Source organism: Artibeus jamaicensis, unplaced genomic scaffold (assembly GCF_021234435.1).
Source record: "Artibeus jamaicensis isolate MK-2021 breed Jamaican fruit bat unplaced genomic scaffold, CSHL_Jam_final contig_3230, whole genome shotgun sequence".
Lineage (NCBI taxonomy): Eukaryota > Metazoa > Chordata > Mammalia > Chiroptera > Phyllostomidae > Artibeus > Artibeus jamaicensis.
This window is the reverse complement of record NW_026521764.1, coordinates 998737-1019164: the sequence shown is the minus strand read 5'-3', so window position 1 is coordinate 1019164 and position 20428 is coordinate 998737. Positions and strand designations below refer to the sequence as shown.

At 42.4% G+C, this 20428-nt stretch overlaps 1 protein-coding gene across 3 annotated transcripts in view; it reads right to left on the bottom strand.

The window, feature by feature from the left end:
• The window catches only part of DNAH11 (dynein axonemal heavy chain 11), a 272144-nt gene that overhangs the window by 90899 nt on the left and 160817 nt on the right, over positions 1-20428 (bottom strand). For all 3 annotated transcript variants that reach the window (XM_053663641.1, XM_053663639.1, XM_053663640.1), the window contains exons 55-57: positions 14275-14436; positions 7342-7575; positions 2344-2490 (exon numbers count right to left, since the gene is read on the bottom strand). In XM_053663641.1, the coding sequence (XP_053519616.1) occupies positions 2344-2490; positions 7342-7575; positions 14275-14436 (543 nt within the window). The remainder of the gene's footprint in view (positions 1-2343; positions 2491-7341; positions 7576-14274; positions 14437-20428) is intronic.

Genomic DNA, 20428 nt, shown 5'->3' with positions numbered 1-20428 from the left:
CATCAATGGCTAACCAGTCATCCTCCCAGGCCAAGCAGGGGGATATGAGAGGGAATACGTTTTTGTCTCCTTAGCAGCTTATGTCCCTAAGGCCTTCTTACTCAGCCTTAGCCATGGGCAGTTACAGCTCCTGAAACCAGGCAGGGCAGTTCCCAACAGGGATCAGAGGACCCTTAGACTTTCGAGCCAGTTAAGTCAAAGATGGAAGAGATAATTTTCACAGGCTGGATGGTGCTGTTGTTACATGAAGTCTCTGCTGGCCATGCCAGTGATTTGAGGGATCTTTTATTACTTTATGAATTTGAAGCAACCATTTCAATCTGCTTGTCTGCCTGGGTTGTCAATATACATAGCAAAGCCGTGTCTAAAGCCCGACATTAAATATGGCGATGTACTTTTATTAGCCTTTAATTGCTTCTCACATATTAAGCCTTGATACTCCAAATTTCATAGAAGCACAGGGTCCAGGTACACCTTTCATAACCACATAGAACCTAGTACACTGCTGAGCATCTAACACGTGGGAGCCCACGGCACACGCTCGGTGCTGACCTTCCTCACCTCTGTGTGGTTTAATCACAAGTAGACCTTCTTTCTATGGCCACCCAGTTTACAGTAGTGCCTTCCACCATCTAATGTATTTGATTTTCATCAGCTCTCTTATCACTACCTCAAATTCTCTTGTCTGTCAGCATGTCACCTGTCTCCTGTCAGTCTTCCCACTGCAATGTGAGCTACGTGAGGTCACCTTGTGTGATCTCTATGCTCGAGCTCAGCGCCAGGGAAGAAACACGTGCTCAGTTAGTCTTTGTTATTTACAATTAAATTAAGCCTCATGGATAAAATTAAAATATTTGCAAGGATCAATTATTTCTTGGTATGCACTAGCTACAAAAATATTATGTGTCTCTTTCATGTTTAAAGAACTCTACAACCTGTCAGATGAGTTCTAATTTTCTAAAATTTTCCCTTTTGAGAGCATAATTTTGCCTTAGGAATTGACATGCAAAAATACCTGTAGAGTACTTGTTATATTTTAAGGTCTCAAAAAGGTGTCTGTAGAGACAGGTTATTGTGTAACAATTAATAGAACATCGTGTATTTGGGCAATGCCTGCAAAATATCCCCTGGACTGCATTAGTTTATAAGGTCACACCATGTGTGATTCTTAGTTCCTTAATATACTAATATACTTTTAAAAACCTCTTCCATTTACCTTTAACTCAATACAAACATTATCATCAGCATTAGGAACTATATGCCTCTTGGCCACGTCAAATGTGCCCTTTCTTCCACTTCAAGACATTGCTGAGTTTTTTTAAACAGTTTATTTAGAGCTTTGATTTTCAATATACTTTTCAAGTCTTCAGTTGTGCAAGCTAAAGGCAAACATGCTCAATACACATTTAGAAAAACAGAACAACTCAATTGACTCAATTGTGAATGAATGGCAACACCACTGGGAAAACTCAAATACTTTCTGGCTCCAGCAAATGCCAGGATAATGCGTAACAGCTACTGATTCACTGGCTCCAAGAGTGGTGGCGGTTCATCATTTTTTATCAACTAAGCCCTGATTCTAATATTTGGTCTAAAATAGAAGAATTTACCTTACACATATAGGTTCATTCCATTTTAAACAAATATTTATTAACCTTACATTTACTGTAATGTTTCTTTTGGAAAATAAGATAGAGAAAAAAAATCTTCTCCATTTAAAGCTGAAGTGTTGGTAAAAGCAGAAGACAAAAGAAGTTATGTTTTTTCCGGAACTGCTGGAAACCTCAGTGCAAAGAAACCAGATTCTATATAATCTTAAAAGTAATTGTTTCCAACAATAAGACGTAATACAAAATGCCGGAGCCTCAACTGAATCAAAAGAACAAATTTAACTTGGGATTTAATAATGAAGTCAAGTTGTATTATTAAAATGCAAAATTTGAAAACCGTCTTGCAGAGTGAGGGAATGGGCTTTGTTAACAATTGAGTTGTTCAATTTGCCTAAAAACTGAAAACCTTCAGAAACCTCGGAGGTGACTCCCTGACCTTTACTGTATTACAAATAGGCCTGATGTTCAAGATCCACATCCATTATATGCCTGAATGAGCTCAGTATTTATTGTCCTTCCATATCATTAAAAGAGCTAAAAGGTTGGGAAAATGCATAATGTAAAGAAAGGTCAAGTGGTAATCGTGGTGTGAAATGCTGTTACATGTGTAACTATAATAATTCTTTAGATTTTTATGCTCCTTGGAGAGGAAGTTGCTCAAAATTGTTCACCTACTAAGGTTTATTTCGTGCTAAATATAGCTCAGCGCTCTAAGTGGCGGAATGAGCCTGACCTTTTGCTCCTCCGCATCGGCCACGGCCTTTTCCCGGCTCACTTTCTCTGTCTGGAGCCCGATCTTTGTGATCAGAGCTTCAGCATCCTGATTTCTCCGTTGCAGCTCTGCTTCCTGAGAGGCCAGTCTGGCTTTCAGATCTCCCACCTAAAGACAAAAGTCATTATTTTGAAGTAACTTGATAAGAACAAGTAACAGATACAACTCTTTTCATTTTTTAAATTATTTTTTATTGCCACCTGAGGACATGCTTATTAATTTTAGAGAGAGGAGAAGGGAGGAAGAGAAACATGAATGTGAGAGAAAACATCAATTGGTTGCCTCTTGTTCATGCCCAGACTAGGGACCAAACCTAGAACCTAGGTGTGTGCCTTGACTGTGAATCGAACCTGCAACTGCAACCTTTCAGTTTACAGGATGATGCTCCAACCAACAGAGCCACTCTGGCCAGGGCAGAGATAGCTTCGTTTTTATAATGAATGCAGGGATCCCCAGCAGTTTGTGTACTGCATCTGTTTCTACCCTGTGGACTGTAGTCCCACGTGTGAAAATGCAGCCCCAACTGTTTCCTTAAAGAAATGAACAGAGCAATGTTTTCCAATGGTTTTGTGGGAAATATTAATTTACATCAGCATCGAGTAGAAGATTATCTTTTCAACCCATTCTGTGCAGTCAGAGGGGCACTCACAGTGGTCCCCACCTGAGCCCCGTCACTCGCAGCCCTGGCTTTCTCCACCCTGTGCGGCTCAGGCTCCAGGCAGCCGAGTCCATGGGAGAACCTGCTTGGTGACCAGCTGGAAGAACCCTGCTTTTACTCTCCAACAGAGAACTGGAGGCTCCAGACAGGTTGGAGACATCAATACTCCTTGGCTGGCTGTTTTCCATGTATTATTTTGATGGATATGCCCACAGATAGGGCTTATCTCTTCCCACAAAATAAGAATGGCCTCCTGATTTTTCTTTACTTCACAGGACATTTACCTTAATTCCTACACCACGAAAGGCAAACCCTGAGGGTCCTGGGGGATCAGAAGCCTCCAGAGGTGAATTCTTCCTGAGGGGAGGGATGCGGCTCTTGTGAGACTCGGTCTTTCTGAGGCATCCACAAATTTATTTGCTCTAAAGAATGGCTTCCCCCACCTTATAGGTTAAGATTTCATGAGGTTCAAAAGGTACCACTGGGTTCCCGAGTTTCAATAAAAGCAGAAATGAAGCACTAGGGAGAAAAAGGGGACTCCACCCTCAAAACATGTGAAAGCAGCTCATACATCACAATAATTAGCTCTTCATTCCATCTCCTTTCCAGAAGTATAAATTATACTATTTTGTCAAAATCATAGACACAGCCCTGGCTGGTGTAGCTTAGTGGACTGAGTGTAGGCTATGAACCAAAGAGCCACCAATTTGATTCCCAGTCAGGGCACATGCCTGGGTTGTGGGCCAGGTCCCCAGTAGGGGGCATGCGAGAGGCAGCCACACACTGATGTTTCTCTCCCTCTCTCTCTCCTTCCCTTTCCCTCTCTCTAAAAATAAATAAAAGAAAAAAGAGAAAAAATTATAGAGGCAAAAAATACCAATGATAACATTTATTTTATTTTAGATTTTATATATTTACTTTTAGAGAGAGGGGAAGAGAGAGAGAAAAAGAGGGAGAGAAACATCAATGTAAAGGAGATACATGGATCAGGTGCCTTCCACAGGCCTCCAACCAGGGACCCGGCCTGCAACCCTGGCATATGCCCTCACTAGGAATAGAACCAGAGATCTTTAGGTTTGCAGGCTGACAATCTACTGAGCCACACCAGTCAGGGCATAATGTTCATGTTTGTCTCAACTGCTAAAAGCACTTTAGTGGTTCCATCTTGTGGAAAGACATCCCACTACCACATGCAAGGACTCTGGTAACCCCCACCTCAACGCACTTCATCACACTCCACCTAAACAGGCAAATTCCCACTACTACCTCCACTGTTAAAGTGAAAGGAGGGCTGCTTTTTAGCCATGCTGCAGACTCAGGGTAACACTGCTCAATGATACCTGCTTTTCTGTTCTTCTTAGCCATGCAAAACTGGTTGTGTGTTAAATCCTAATCAACAGAATCACCCAAGAGACTAGGAAGACACTTATTTCAAGCTCTAATTTCAGATTCTAAGGAAGCTATTAGGTCTGAAATATCCAAAGGCAACCCAAGCTGACATCTAAGGAGGAGATGTATGGCTGTAAAATGGTTTTCTGCATAGGAAACTAGGCTTCTTTTATATAATAAACTGATTTTTTAAAAAGCTCTTAAGAAGCTTTTAAATGTTCCAGCCAGTCTTCTAATATTAAGAGCATTACATGCATGAATACTGAATGAAAAGAAACCCCCTCAGTCCCTCGATCGCACTCCATGCGTCTTCCTCCAGGACTTCTTGCCTGCTGTTTCTCGCTGAGGAGGAGGAAGAGACCCCGTGCAGCCGTGTGCGGGGAAGAGGACTGCGACTCGCTTCCCTCCTCTCTCTTCCCTCCCTCCTCAACTCATCCACATGTAACTGAGATGACGTTAGAAAACCACCCACCTTCTCTTAGCCCAACAGGACTCCAGGAAAGTCTTTACTGGGGAAAACGGTCTTGATGTAAGTGACATGGAATTGGAGAGACAGGCAGTGAAGGGAAAGCAAAGAGAAAGAGGGCACTGAGAAAACTACAAGAGACAATGTGCATAACAAGGAGGAGTAAAGACAGACTTTCTTTGAAAGGGAAGGAAAAGATGGGGGCTTCCCAGAAACTAGTCTGCACATCGCTCACTCCTGGGCACACTGGGAAACATCCTCACTCTGGTTTCTATTTCCCAACCGTGTTCATTCTATTCCCTGCTCAGTACAGATCAGCATGTCACTGAAGCATGTCATTCCTCGGACAAGGGTTTGACCTCCAAAATATATAAAGAACTCACATGACTCCACTCCAGGAAGAAAAACAACCCAATTAAAAAATGAGCAAAGGACCTGAACAGACACTTCTCCAAGGAGGACATATAGAAGGCCCAGAGATGAAAGGATGCTCAACAACACTAACCATCAGAGAGATGCAAATTAAAACCACAATGAGATACCACTTCAGTGGTCAGAATGGCCATCATAAACAAATCAACAAACAAGTGCTGGCAAGGTTGTGAAGAAAAGGTAACCCTAGTACATTGCTGGTAGGAATGCAAACTGGTGCAGCCACTGTGGAAAACAGTATGGAATTTCCTCAGAAAACTAAAAATGGAACTGCCTTTCGACCCAACAGTTCCACTGCTTAGGATTATACCCTGAGAATCCTGAAAAAACAATTCAAAAGAACCCGTGCACCCGATGTTCATAGCAGCACAATTTACAATAGCCAAGTACTAGAAGCAACCTAGGTGCCCATCAGTAAATGAGTGGATCAAAAAACTATGGTATATTTACACAATGGAATACTATGCAGCAGAAAGCAAGAAGGAGCTCCTATCCTTTGCAACAGCATGGATGGAACTTGAGAGCATTATGTTAAGTGAAATAAGCCAGGCAGTGACGGACAAATACCATATGATCTCACCTATAAGTAGAACCTAATCAACAAAACAAGCAAGCAAAATAGAACCAGAGACATGGAAATAAAGAACACACTGACAGTAACCAGAGGGGAGGAGGGAGGGGGATGATAGGGGAAAGGAGGAAAAGGGTCATCAAGGAACATGTATAAAGGATCCATGGACAAAGCCAAAGGCGGGGAGGACTGAGGGTGGGAGAGGGGGGTGGGTGCAGCAGGGGACAGTGGTTGGAGGGAAAATGGAGACAACTGTACTTAAGCAGCAATGAAAAAATGCTCCCCCCCCCCAAAAAAAAGAGCCATCCCTTGTATATGGAACAGAGAGGGTAAGAGGTAAATGGAACTTATGCATGAAAGACATGGCCAAAGAGAACTTCAGAGGGAAAGGTGCCAGCGTACACATCCCCAAATAGTCTGTGGCTTATTTCGAGACTGGGCCCAGGGACCAGCTGTGCTACTCAGAAGGAAACTGGCTCAATATCTGGAAAGCAGGAGGGCACGAGCTGATGACAATACTCTAGAGACACCCACTGGAATTTGTGGCCTTGCCGTCACCCCCAGTGACAATTATTATTATTTTTCCTCCAGGGCCCAGGTGGCTCAGAGAAAAGCTGGGCCGTCCTCCTGAGTCTCCATATTCTCACATTCTAATTTCTTCTGACCAGTCACAGAGATGCCACACAGGACCGTGGACAACCCACGGACTTTAGAGTAATACCAATCTGGGCTCAAACCCCAACCTTGCTGGCTCCATGGCCTTACACTCTCTAAGCCTCATACAGAAAGTCAGAGCAGCAACACCTATGTCATAAACTCCTCTGGTGTTTAACAATGAAATTCAATGATGGGTGTGCAGCTATGATTAACATCCTATGTGGATTCTCCGACTTACCCCTGGAGGTCAGAAGTACTGTCCTTCAAGGCAGTAGGGGCCTTATGACTGAGGACAGAGGCATCACTGGATGCTAAGATAGGAGACCAGACACTAAGATTGGAGAAAACTGCCACACTTAGGGACCCTAATGACATCATCAGTCCTAATCGCGTCACCAACCAGGAGATGATGGCCTCACATGGGGTTGAGAATCTGAGACCAAAACAGGTCCTAGTTCCATCCCCAAGTGACAAATTCCCCATAATAAGCCTGGAACATGGAAGCGGTTGGAGACAAGAAAGGGCAACCTATTCCCCTCCGCATCTCCCCACTGCCCCGCACTGGCTCAGGCCAGCAGAGGGCATCTCTCTAAACCAGCAGAGTAGGTGGCCAGTCCCTTTCTAGGCTTAGGAAGGCAGAAACAGTGCGTTCTCTGTGTCCCTATGCTACAAAACTTTAGTACTAGTTGTGTTATATAAATGGTTTGAAATGTTGCTTCAGAAACAACTTTTAAAAACACTTTAAGGGCACCGAGTCCACTGGGTAGTAACACACCCGGATCACACCTGAGCGGCTGTGGTTTCCAGCTTCTGGATGCCATTTGCCAAGTGCTCCTTCTTCTGGGAGACCTCTTTCTGCTTCTTCTTCAGCAGGTTCTTAAACAGGGATATTTGTTCTAGAAAACTCTTTGGAGTGGTATAGTTGTATCTTCTCTCGTTTTGGTAATACCTGGTGCTCATTTCATTGACGCTGGTGTGAACGTGTGCCATGAAAAAGCTAATAGAATCTTTGTCCACAGGCTGAAACAAAACATCACCATTCATGTGAAATTCTCTCAAGTCAAAACAAAACTGCAATGAAAAAGTTAACAAACACATACTGTGTTTTTTCTAAAAGCCAGAACAAATTACAGGAGAATCCAGAAACACTTAATTAGTCTTTAAGAGGTACCCACAGGATTAGAGAGATGACCCGAAAAAAAGCACTTGGTGTTGCCAACCTCTTCTTGTGAGGTGAGCAAAAGATTTTTTTTAAAGATTTTATTTATTTATTTTAGACAAAGAGGAGAAAAACATCAGTGTGTGGTTGCCTCTAGTGTGCCCCCTACTGGAGACCTGACCTGGCCCGCAACTCAGGCATGTGCTCTGACTGGGAATCGAACTGGCCACCTATACAGGATTTTTGTGTGCTCCACACACCAACCCTCAAACCCAATATAACACTAGCACTGCTTTCCACAACTTGATTTTTATTTATCAAGTGTGAGAAAGACAAAATGGAGAAATGGAGACACAGTACTCAGAAGTATTTTGGTGCTGCTTTCAAACCCAACTTTAGGCAAAGTAAACCAACGACCCGGCAGTCACTGGAAAAAAAAAAAAAAGCTGAAAACTGAGAAGTATGGTTTTATAAGAATCCATGTGAAAAATTGGATGGTAAGGTATTAACATCACTGCTGCTAGGAGAAAAACATGATCATTTCTATTTTCATTTAGGGGTGAGGGTGGGGTGGAGAATAATGCTCCTTTGGAGATTTCCAGAAGGAACCTCCCCCCACCCCACTATACATTGTTTCCATTTTGTCCTCTATGACTTCTGAAGTTGTTAACTTTTTAATTTGCAGAGTCACATCTCCCTCATTTTAATGATTATTTATTGCATTCTGTACAAGATGAACCAGGTTCAATTAATCAAGGGAAGCCTAAAAATCAATTAATATGAATTAAATGAGCTACACTAACTCTGAGGAAAGTCACACATAATTTACCAAAGTGTTGTCAATAACACTCAGATGCCTTTGGGGAAACTGCGCACAAGTGGCTGGTGATGCGGTTAAACGTCTCAAACCTGCACCATTAGTGTGAGCACCAGGGTTGCGAGGAGATGGCCAGTTCTCCCTCTGGGGAGAAACAATTGCTCCTGACCCCTGTCTAAACCCTCAGCTTTCCCACACTGTGAAAAGTTCCCGAGTGGGTTTTAAAGATGTACATATTGGATTCTTCTGCATATAAAAAAATCCATTTCACTAGTAGCTAACCTGTTTTTAAAGCAAAAATTAAATCTTGAATACAAATCCTGAATATTCTTGGTTTCTAGTAGGTCTAAGACATATGTATATTACCAAATAGTGAACTCAGAAATATGAATGTATAAGGAAGTTATATGAACTCTGTAGAAATCAAATCCTCTTGGGGATTTTATTTTTAAGAGTGCCTGACAGCAATATAAACATGGGTGGAAATTCACTCCTGTCCTGTCCTGTTTTAATGTGACTGGAAAGTGTGCACCTAGCCTTCTACAGTATAAATACTTCCACGGCCAAGTGCAGTCTCCTTACAGAGAGAAAAAAACAACAACAAATCCTGGCCTCCGCCCAACCGTGACCTCGAGGAGGCGGCTCCTGGGCTGCCCTGAGCAGCTCTCTCTTACACAACGGTTTCATTTGTAAATCCACGGTGGAAGAAGTGGTTTCCGGTAGAGCTGGAAGTGGCCCGAGACAAGTTGTCTCCATGGGGCAAAATAACTATTGTTACCGGGCTTAACAAAACGGCGCAGCATGGGCGCCTCACAGAGCCAGGGAGCAGCTGCTTGTAATTCACACTGTTTTTCAGAAAACTCTAATCGTTCCAGAACAGACCTCTCTGATGACTGGTCTTCCCTGCATTCTCAATTTGTCACTTTCTCTTATGATAAGGTCAGTAGTGACAGCACTTCCTGACATTAACAGCTGTGGCTTTTAAAGGGTCATTGTAGAACTACTAATTGCAGTAATTTCATTAGCATAAATTATTTATTCTGCCATTCATTTATCTCCAGTTTTCTTTGGGGGAGGCAGGGAGGAGAGGGCTGCTGGAGCAGCTACAGGGATGGCTATGGGGTGCTGTAGTTTTTTTTCATTTTTAGGTGTGAGGGCTAAGAATGCCATTCCTGCAGCCTCCAGCCTCTCCGTGAAAACCAGCTGACCCCCATTCCACAGTTACTTAGCCTCCAAACATGGTGAAGGCAAAAATCACCATTCCACTATCAAATGGTTATAAATCCAAGGTTTCTCCATGAAGCAGCTTTGGAAAACAATGCTGTATTCAATGCATCACCAAATGCAAAACTGAAATTGCTTCCTCCTCACATTAATAAATAAAGAGCTTATTTTCTGCCCCCTTCGTTGGCCCTCTGTGAACTGAAACACACACACAAACGCCTGCTTAGTGTGATGGTTCTCAGCTGGTGGCAGTGGCTGCCACACCAAGCACCTGGACCACCTGACTCTTAAAGAAAACTCCCAGTATTTCCGTTGTTGGAAATGATCGACAGCAAAATTTGGACGAAAATGGATACCCAGAGACCAGAACTAAATTAAATATTGTTAAGTGTCACAGAGGGTTTTACATCTTCCCAGGACTAGCACAGGAGATTGTACTGGCTTGTACTTTTAAATTCAGACTTTCAAAAGGACTCCACTCAGAAGAGAAGGGGGTGGATGAAAGGAAACTTTCTAAGCTAAACGAGATAACTTTGTAACACGTAATGTCATCTACCTACAGTTCATTTTGAAAATTTTTCTCAGAAATTTTTTACAGCTTTACTGAAGTATAATTGGTACACAAATGAGCATTTAATGTGTATATTAATAGTTTAACAATTCCAAACTGCTCAACCATAAAATTGTTTGTACACTTTAGCCCATTTAGGGGCTGGTAAAAGTGGAGAATATGTTAGATACTGCGGTTGTCAGGCTGTTAATGAAATAAAGCCACGTAGGAATGCTCAACACTGCAGTGCTGCGTTAGGGCACCGCTTCCAGGCTGGTCAACTCCCAGAAGACCGCAGGCAGCGGGAGGCAGGGTTTGAACCCTAGAACCGGTATTAGATTTACAGTTCTGTAAAGCTGGGCAAATTATTGCATTCCCTGTACTTCCTCCGCCCACAAATTAAACTTTAAACTTCCATTACTCCTTTTTACTGTCTCTTTCCTTCTTCTCCCTTTTTTCCCTCTTTCATAACAATCAGACACTGGTGCCATAGTCCAAAGCAGAACTTAAGACCATGGGTTCTCGTGTCAAAGTGCACGGGGGCCCTTACCTGCTGAGTGATCGTGGGCTCCTGGCCTGCACGCCCCAACCTGTGTCCCAGGAAAACCAGTGGCCCTCCTCAGAAGGCTGCTGATTAGAGATGGCAAGCAGGGAGGTGTTACTCCTGCTGCTGGTGTTGGTATCAGTGAACCAATGGTAGCACCAGCAGGATTACCAGACAGAGCAGCCACAGGTGTTAAATGTTAACACAACTCCCAGTTTCCTCAGTCATGTGCTATTTTTGTTTTTGTTTGTTACTTCGTCTGGTAGATGCGTTTTCTTCTTTGTTCATACTTTTAGCTCTCTGTCTTTTAGAGACCCAGCTTGGGTCAAAGGCAAGATCAAGTCCAGCCAAAGCCAGTAAGCTTCCAGATGAGTCCTTCACTGAATGAAGTAGTTTCAACGGTTCTTACACAGAACATCACAACAAAGAAGGGGTGGAGGACTGAGGCTGTGAGCAGGTGAACCAGAACCCCTTTTATAGCAAAGGGACAAGGCGAGAGATGGTGCGGTGGGCCTCGTGAGGCGGGCGCTAGAGAGAAGCCACGGAACCACAACTTGGAGTACTGATGCCTCCTCTTCATGAACTAAACTTTTGTCTTAACAGCATGTCCACGTTCCTGGGCTCCTTAAAAACTGGACCTACTTTTGAGATAGAGGGGGTTCCTGAAGTTTCCATTATAGCCGAAGCCCTGGGAAGCCACTTTTCACAATTCTCTTCTAAGTCGGCTTCAAATGCCTGGACCACGAACAGGCCGGGGGACAGCGTATTAGTGCGCATGTGCAGAGGGGAGGCGCTGAAGAACGGGGCGGGGTGTTAATGGCCACCTGGGATTTTCTCCTCGGTTTGAACATAGACTTACACCTGCAGGAGATTTAGGCAGTTTCAGGATAATCGGGTTCCCTTTGTTTTTCTCTCGACCTTCTAAAATTGTAACAGTATTCCTTAGAAAGAGGATCCTTTCCCCAAATTCACAGAATTTCTATGGCACGAGGTTATCGTTCTACTTTATAGAGCCGTATGAAACAATCCTCATTTATATTTCAAGGAAAAGACTGTGCTGAGAAAACCATGAACAGAAACACTGCTCATGTCCTCACATCAACCAGATGCTGTTTACCACTCTTCATGCTTGGCCCAACGTTGAAACGGGGACTCAGAGACCTCCACCAAACCCGCCTTCTGTCGTGAATGTCCCTAACTGGGACGCATGCACTTTCCAGGCCGTCTCCCCTCCAGTTACCACGTGGAAGTCCACTCCCAGGTTCACCAAAGGCCTTTCCTGGTCTCCCTCCTTTCGTCACATCATCTCCTCCGTTTTCCAAATCCCCTGGGAGGCGGATTGTGCGTTGACAGCCTTCGGGTAAATATCCAGTGTTTTTGAAGCAACAAACTGTTTCGGTCCTTCTATCAGCTGCCAGTTAGTTCAATACCAGGCAATGGAAAAGGAGTGTCAACTTTTACATGGGCACCGTTGGCCCACACCCTTGGGTGCTGTGTTTTACTGACGAAAAATTACATGTCAGCACACACCAAACTGCTTGCCTTTAATGAATCCTTTCTCTGTGGCTAAAGGGGGTCACCTCGTGTAAGTACCTTACACCCAGCAAGTGAGGTCGATAATGAAGAAGTGCCCAAATTATGCTGACAGCTTCGTCTTAATAACGGAAATCAAAACTAAGGAACTGATAGCATTTAGTGCTCATTTAAAAACACCTAAAAGCCATTTTTGACCTCTACAGAAAAGGCATCATACACATTTAGAACACAGACGCACTGCTCACAGAGTTATAATTACTGCTCCCGAGTAACAAATTAGGAAGGAGGGAAAGTTAAATCAGCACACTGTGCTGAAATGAAATCATCTGGCTAATTTGTTTCCAGGCATCATTCAGCTCCATGGAAGTGGCGAGTGCTTTTCAGATTCCTGCGTGACACTCAGCATCCTATAGGAGGCGCCCTGATACCACGAGATAGAGCTTAGTCCCAGCCAGGAGCCCTCTGGACTCAGAGGGATGCAAATCCCGCCTCCTCCAGCAGATGTCAATGGTCACTGGCCTATCAAAGCTCCCTCAGCAATAACTGTTTCCAAAGTGGCACCTGCTTTGACAGGAGAAAACCTGAGCAGCAACAGCAAGGAACTTGCAGAAGTTCCCAAAAGTAACTTAAACCAGGCCACTACCTCCGACCTCCCCGCCAGCCACGTGAGAAGTTAACAGAAAGGAACCGAGTGCACCACCGGTTTGTTTCCTTGCCACACCAGCCTGGTAACACCGCACAGGATAAAACAGCCTTTGGCAACTAAAAGATACATACTGACACTCTCCCTCTAGTCACGTGGTATTTTGAACACTTCTTGTAATTATTAGGTGATAAAAATAGAGCCCTACATGACTCCAGGAATGCAGCCAACCTCACGATAGCCTAAGAACTTTGTGTTAATAACTGTGACCGTTATTTGTCCTATTTTATGGTTTTTCAGTATAAAATATTTCTCCTATTCCATGATTTTAAAGTATAAAATATTTCTGGTAGACTTTAATGTACTGTTCATGTTAGTCTCCCTTATGTGAGCTTCCTTTAGCTCTTCAGGAAGACACAGAATCACTGTGGACGTTCTAGGCAGCCCATTCAAGGCGCCTTTCCACCTTCCCTCTCAGCAGCCCTGGAAGACACACCTCCCGGGAAACGTTCGCCGTGACCACCCTTCCACGCTGTCTGATCAGAAAGGCAGTAGGTACAATAACACTTCACTTCTAAAGAGTCTAAATGATCCTTTCACGTTTACTGTCCGTTTGCCTTGGAATCTGAAGCCTTGGAGTTTTGTTGTTGTTGTTTGGTTTTGTGTAACCATTTTAAAATATAATGGGGGGTGCAAGTCTCCTCATGATTCAAATGACAAACATAACCTATAAATCACGAGCCATAAAACAAAGATGCAGAGTCATTATTTGACTTGGTGATTGCAGAATTCAGGGGGGCTGATTTTTCACCTGTCAATACCGTACTGAGAAAAATCCCAACTAATTGTCCTCCTTTGTTACGATCATGCACAGCACGGCCGTGGGTGGCTAGTGTTCTGTTTGGGTTTTAGCCGTGGACTTAAAGGGTTTATATGCAGTCAGCCCTATTATTATACAAGTCACGATCCTGGTCTTCTGGTGAGTCAGGGCAAGAGTCACAATGTACTCACACCTGCAGAAGCATTGTGCCCCCCCCCACACATATCTCAACTAGCTGTGAACATGTCAAACATTATATTCCATAGAATGTAAACCAATAGAGATGATCTTATCATCTCCAATAAACAAGGGCCACTTTCTGATAGGAGCTGTACCTAGAACATTTATTGAGGACTTTTGGTCAGAGTGAGTGTGTGAGCGAGTGTGTGCACACGTGTGAGACATTCAGAGGCTGACATGACCCACCTCGATCCCTTTGATTTCTTCAATGAACCTCCTGCTGACTGAGACCAGGGCCTCCCGCGGCCATGCGTGAAACCAGTCAATAGCCGTGCAGTTCACTATGGCTGGGAACTTCCGAGCTCGAGCTCTCAGTGTGTGACCCACCGGAGAGAAACACAAAATGATCTGCGGAGACACGGGGCCGGGCAGAAACAGGAGGGGATGAGTGAGCAAAGCGTTACCTCGCGACCCCAGACAAGGAGAGAAAGGGGCACAGCCAAGCGTGACGTCCAGCTGTCCCGAGCACTGCCGATGGGGGAGCAGCGGGAACTTCCTCACTAAGCCACGTGCAAACCTGCCCCGGTCAGCTGTCCCGACAAACACACTCAGAATGTTTGTCTCTCCTTTTCAATATTTTTGATGATTATCATGAATAGTGGGAAATGTATCCTTTTCTATTACATAAACAACATTGTAACAATAAACAACAACAAGGCCCAATCACCACGCAAAACAGTGCCAACGCTTTTGTCTTTTGTCTCCTTCTGTTCTGTAATTCGTCAGGTTCCATAAAGCTGTGTGATACACTTTCTAAAAAAATATTTCATATTGGTAGTTTATTTTTTCTTTTAAAATAAAGTACATTCACTTGAGGTCTTGACCTTTTTAAGTGAGTAAAAAAACTCAGTTTACTGAATGCTCATGATGAGAAATTTATAAATTTCTGGTTTAAATCTAAACTTTTATTTAGATAATTAACGATTTAAGAGTTCATTTAAGTCTGAATATGTTTCTACACCCTATTTCAAAGGGTTTTTTATAGCATTAAAAAAATTCACATCATAAAAATCACTGGCATACATGAAGCCATGTACTATCTCATTTAACAGATATTTTTATGTTTAATTTTGTAAAGCTCTTCAACAACTCAAGAGAGCTAAGTCCTAAGATTCAAAATGTTTTTAACAACACATGAGATCAGTAAATCATATATTATATTCAAGAATCTAGTTGCCAACTTATTAATTGCTCTAATATTGCATGTGCTAAGAAAACAAGCTTCACTTATGATGCATAATTTGCACTTATATTTCAGTTTTTACGTTTCTCCTACAAGCCTTCTTTTCTCCCCATACTTGAATATTTCTCCTCTCTTGTCTGAGAAGGTAGTTTTTCACACCCAACTTATCTCTCATTTGTGACGATTTTAGAAAACTTCATTTATACATAATTGTAGCAAAGGCAGAGGGTAAAAAAAAAATCCTTTACCTGAGATCCTATTCCATCTCATCCATACTTACTACATTTCTACACTTGTTACAGGCCAGCTATGGATGCGATTTAGCAATCTGCACTTCACAAGTCCTCCAGGTAACTGACGTACATGGCTGCACCCGCATAGTTTTAAAGCTGCTCTGGGAATACTTATATGAGGCACTGACATGTTCAATGCTTTTGCAGTTGGTAGAATACAGACTCGAAGTCTCTATTCTAGATACACAGTGAAATAAAGAAGGTATGGAATTTTAAATAAATTAGATAATCATTAAAAACCTAAATTCTGCTATCTAAAATTGATGCTGGAAACTAATCTAGAAAAATATACCTGCTTATTAATCCATCCTGAGAAAGGATGGTTTCCCACAGCTGTGAAGAGAGCAGTTATTGACTCAATTTGCTGCTCAGTTTCTAGTTTTGCTAGAAATCAAGCATGAAATTTATCCCGCCATCCAGTTTCCTTGGCAGCAGTCTAATGCGAATTTTTTTTTGAGAGCCCATGATAAATGTCTGGAAACTGTGGATTGTTTTCCTCCTTTTCAAAACAGTCTGTGCAATATTAGAGATGACCTGGGTTAAATTCAAGTTGTTGCCCCTAATGTTGAGGAATCATTTTTCTTATTATATTTCCCTTGATTTTCATAAGGGGTTAACACAGCAACAAATTTATTTTAAAAAAAGAACAATAAATGATTTAAAAAGAGTGTTAGGTTGTTTATAATCTATCTTTTCAGCTTTATTAAGGTATAATTGACAAAATTATAAGGTTTTAAAGTGCTTAATGTGATGATTTTATACAGATGGACACCGTGAAAGGATCCCCCACCTAGTCAATTAATACATCTTCGCCCCACACGTTTACCTTTCTCTGTATGTGTGAGAACATTTAAGTTTTACGCTCTCAGCAAATTTCAACTACACGAAACACTGTGACTGACTAGAGTCCCATTCTCCATTAGATCCCCAAACCTTATCCATTTTATAGCTGAAAGTTTATACGCTGTTTACCAGTCTCTGCCTATTTCCCCTGCTCACTGCCCCCCGACAACCACTTCTCCATTCTCTGCTTCTACAAATGCAACGTCTTTACTTCTTGGGTTCCACATGTAAGTGCTACCATATTGTATTTGCCTCTCTGCCTGCCTTATTTTACCCAGCACTATACCTTCAGGTTTCATCCATGTTGTTGCAAATGACAGGATTTCCTTCTTTAAGGCTGAATAATACTCCATTGTAATGACAGGCATTTGGGTTATTGTCATACCTCAGTTACCATGAGTCCCGAGGCTCTCAGAAGAGGAGGACTGCGGTCTCTTTGAGATAACGTTTTGTTTCCTCCAGACATAAAACCACAAGTGGGATTCTGGGACTATATATATATATATATATATATATATATAGTGCTACTATTTTTAATTTCTTAGGGAAACTTCATACTATTTCCTGAGCTTCTATACCAGTTTATATTCCCACTGACAGTGTACAGGGGTCCCCTTCTCTCCACATCCCACCAGCATCTGGTACTTCTTGTCTTTGAGGGTAGCCTTTCTAAAAGGTGTCAGGTGATATCTCACTGTGGTTTTGATTTGCATTTCCCAGGACAGTGACGTGAAGAAAATTTTCATGTTTCCTGTTGTCCACTTATATGTCTTCTTTGGGGAAAAAATGTGTGTTCAGGATCTTTCCCTATTTTTAATTAGGTTATTTGATTTGTTTTTCTATTCAATTCCTTGTATAAGTTCCTTGTATATTTTGGATTTTAACCCCTTATTGAATATGTGGTTTGAAAATATTTTCTCCCATTCCACAGGTTGACTTTTCATCCTGTTGACAGTTTCCTTCACTGAGCATAGCTCTGACATCATGGGTATTGACATAGTATTTCTCTGATTAAATTAATAGTGCTCAAGACATCTAAAGAAAATAGAAACATCGCACTCAAACCTCACCACTGCGTGAACGAAATTGGAATATCTGCACACTGAAGAATCCCAGAATCATACCTCTGTGTCTGCAGACTCTGTGTTTTTTACCAGTCCTATGATAAACACCTCGCAGAAAGATTCTTTTTATGTGATTCCAGTGGGAAGGACAGGTGAGTCCTACTGAGAATACTACCGTATCTTTCCTAAAGGAACTTTCCAATGAGGGCTAGTTAGTTCCCTAAAAAAACAGAGCTGGGGTGGCACCAAGCTACCAGAGCAGGTTCCAAGACCTTCAGACTTGTTTTAACTAAATGGGCGCCACATAAACTCGAGGAGAAGCAGGGTTCAGTCTGAGACCTCCTTTCTCTGAAGCACACCTTGAGCCGGGAGGTCTGGGAAGAAGAGCCTGCCAGCCTGAACAGGCGCCACTGACCTCGAGCACTGAAAGTCACAAATATACTCCTTCCAAACCGTTCCTGGCAATTGCAAATGACCAAATTGGCTTAAGTTACTTTCCGGCAGTGGATTAGAAAGAAAAGTCAGTTAAGAAAATAAAGTTAAAAATGTCTCAGACAGCTGTGCTCTAAAAGTAAATTCTCACCAGTAAAGAGCAAACCCTGAAATCACCATCTATGTATTTCCTACAGCTCTAACATTTGGATGTCAGAAACTCGCTTTTGGAATCCATACCATAGAATTTTCTACTCCCTTTTATCCCCTGCACAGGTGTTATGACTCATTTGCAATAACCCACTTTTCCCTGTGCTTTGTAATTCATTGCCATTTCTTTTACATAAGACCCCACCATAAGTACATATTTGTCTGTGTATCACTAACAGGGCTCAGTCCATTTCCTCGGGTAATGGAAATCTGAATTGCTAGCGTCACTCTGCCGGGTTTTTCCCACTGATATAGTTTATTCTCAGCTAGAAGTAACCCTCCCACATATTTACATCAGAAGCTTCTGTCTCTAACTTACACTTGCATTTACCCTCAAAAGTCTCAGCATTTTTTCAAGAACGGTAAGATCTGAATCTTACTGGAGACTCCTCATAGTCGTGGAGGTTTAGCATAGAAAATACTCCCCAGTGATCATCTTTATATTTTTCTGTATCATCGCCCATCTAATAACTTTTTAATTTCAGTTATTTTTATGAGATTCAACAGCACCTTAAATATATACACTTTCAGTAAAAAGCGTATATATTTCTATGTGTATATTTTTAGGTAGCACATAATAAAATCATTCCCATTTGTGAATACTCACCAGTATGTATTATTTCAAGAGATAATATTTTACAATGGGGAGTTTTAGTTATTTCGCTTTAAAAAAAAAACTTCAACTCGTGAAGAAATTGTATGTGGAATCCCAAAACATAGCAAAGAGCAAATCTGTACCTGAGGAGTATAGATGACAGGAGTTCTAGTCCCGATTCCGCACTCCCCACTACATTTCCCTACGTATGTGAGGATCCATTTCCTAACCTCCGCTGCCCTGCTTGTCTTCAGGGTCTGCTTTACCCACATGCTACTTTCCAGGCCAGTGTGCAGCTCCACAGTGTTTTGTTGTTGTTGTTGTTTTAAAAAAAAATTTAACAGAAAATCAGATGCCTGGTTATCTACCGAAGAGGACACCATGTGGCAACTCCACACACATGCGTAGCTGGAACAAGAAGACCCAGCACCCGCCTTGCAAACCCACATCCAAATGCAAGCCAAAGGTGAAGAACACGAACATGCTTTTCAAAACGCAATTTCAATATAAAGGGCATCATTTCTTCTGGGACTAAGTCCTTCATTTCTGGTGTTAAAATTCTCTTTTATCATATAAAGTAAGGGAGATGACTTCTGCTCATTCTTTGAGATACCTAATTATTTTCCCCTCAATAAAACCCCTATTATCCTGCCTTCTGTTATCTTATATACCCTGTACCTCTCACATGTTCAGCTACATTTTCACATTTGTTTGTGCGACTTGGGGGTTGACGCTTGTCTTGCCAACAATAAAGTGGGCACCGGGTGGGCAGGTGCCGTCTCTCACTCCCTATAATATTCCCAACACCCACCACATGATACACACTTAGTAAATATTTATTGAATGCCAAATGGCATTAGAATGTCATTCTAATTATTTGAGGTCTTGTTATTTTATGAAATTTCAAAGAGAGTAACCCTCAGATATGGAATACAAGGTCACTCCTGTTATCTCTCTTGAAAGTTTATTTCATTCTGCTTATGTCAAATAACATCAGAAAATGTGAGGGCAAGAGTTGGGATGCTGTGTTCAGAGAGGTTCGGTCCTGACAAGGAAAACATTGTCGTTGTCAGAGAAGAGCTGGACAGAGCCTGGAATGGCCCAGGCCGATCTAGCCTTTGGAGCGAAGGCTCCTTCTCATCAGCACAGTGTGAGGGGAAGGGGGGAGAGAAGGCAGCAACTCCAGATGCCAAAGCCATCCTACAAGGCCACCCACATAAGGGACAGGAAGCCAGTGCTCTGCCAGTCCATTAGATGTAGATCAGAAGAGGTTGACTTTATAATCATGCAAGGATAAGGTTTGGGGACATCAGATTTTCTACTGAACAGCTGAACATTTGAGCTTTTCATACATCAAAGATATACTGCGGAAATGACCTGCACAAGTGCTAAAGTCTTTTGGCTGATGCTGTGTGCTTCTGTGTCAGTCCGTGCGTAGCTACGCGTGTTGCTCTGCATCTCTGGCGACACCGTCAGGCTCCCTAGACTTGGGGTGGCAGGAGCCGAGAGCAAATCCCCAACACTGTCTGTCGTCAAACTCCGGAGGTGAACTGCCTGGTCTCCCGTCCAAGAAGAAAGAAGAAGAAAAGCCTAAATGGGGCCTGAGAGAAAAATACTCTAACACTAAGGAAAACAAAAAAGCAACCAGCAGACTGAATGGAAGATAGTTGCACTAAAGTTAATTTAATGGAAGAATCTAAAGAAAACAATAAAAACCTGT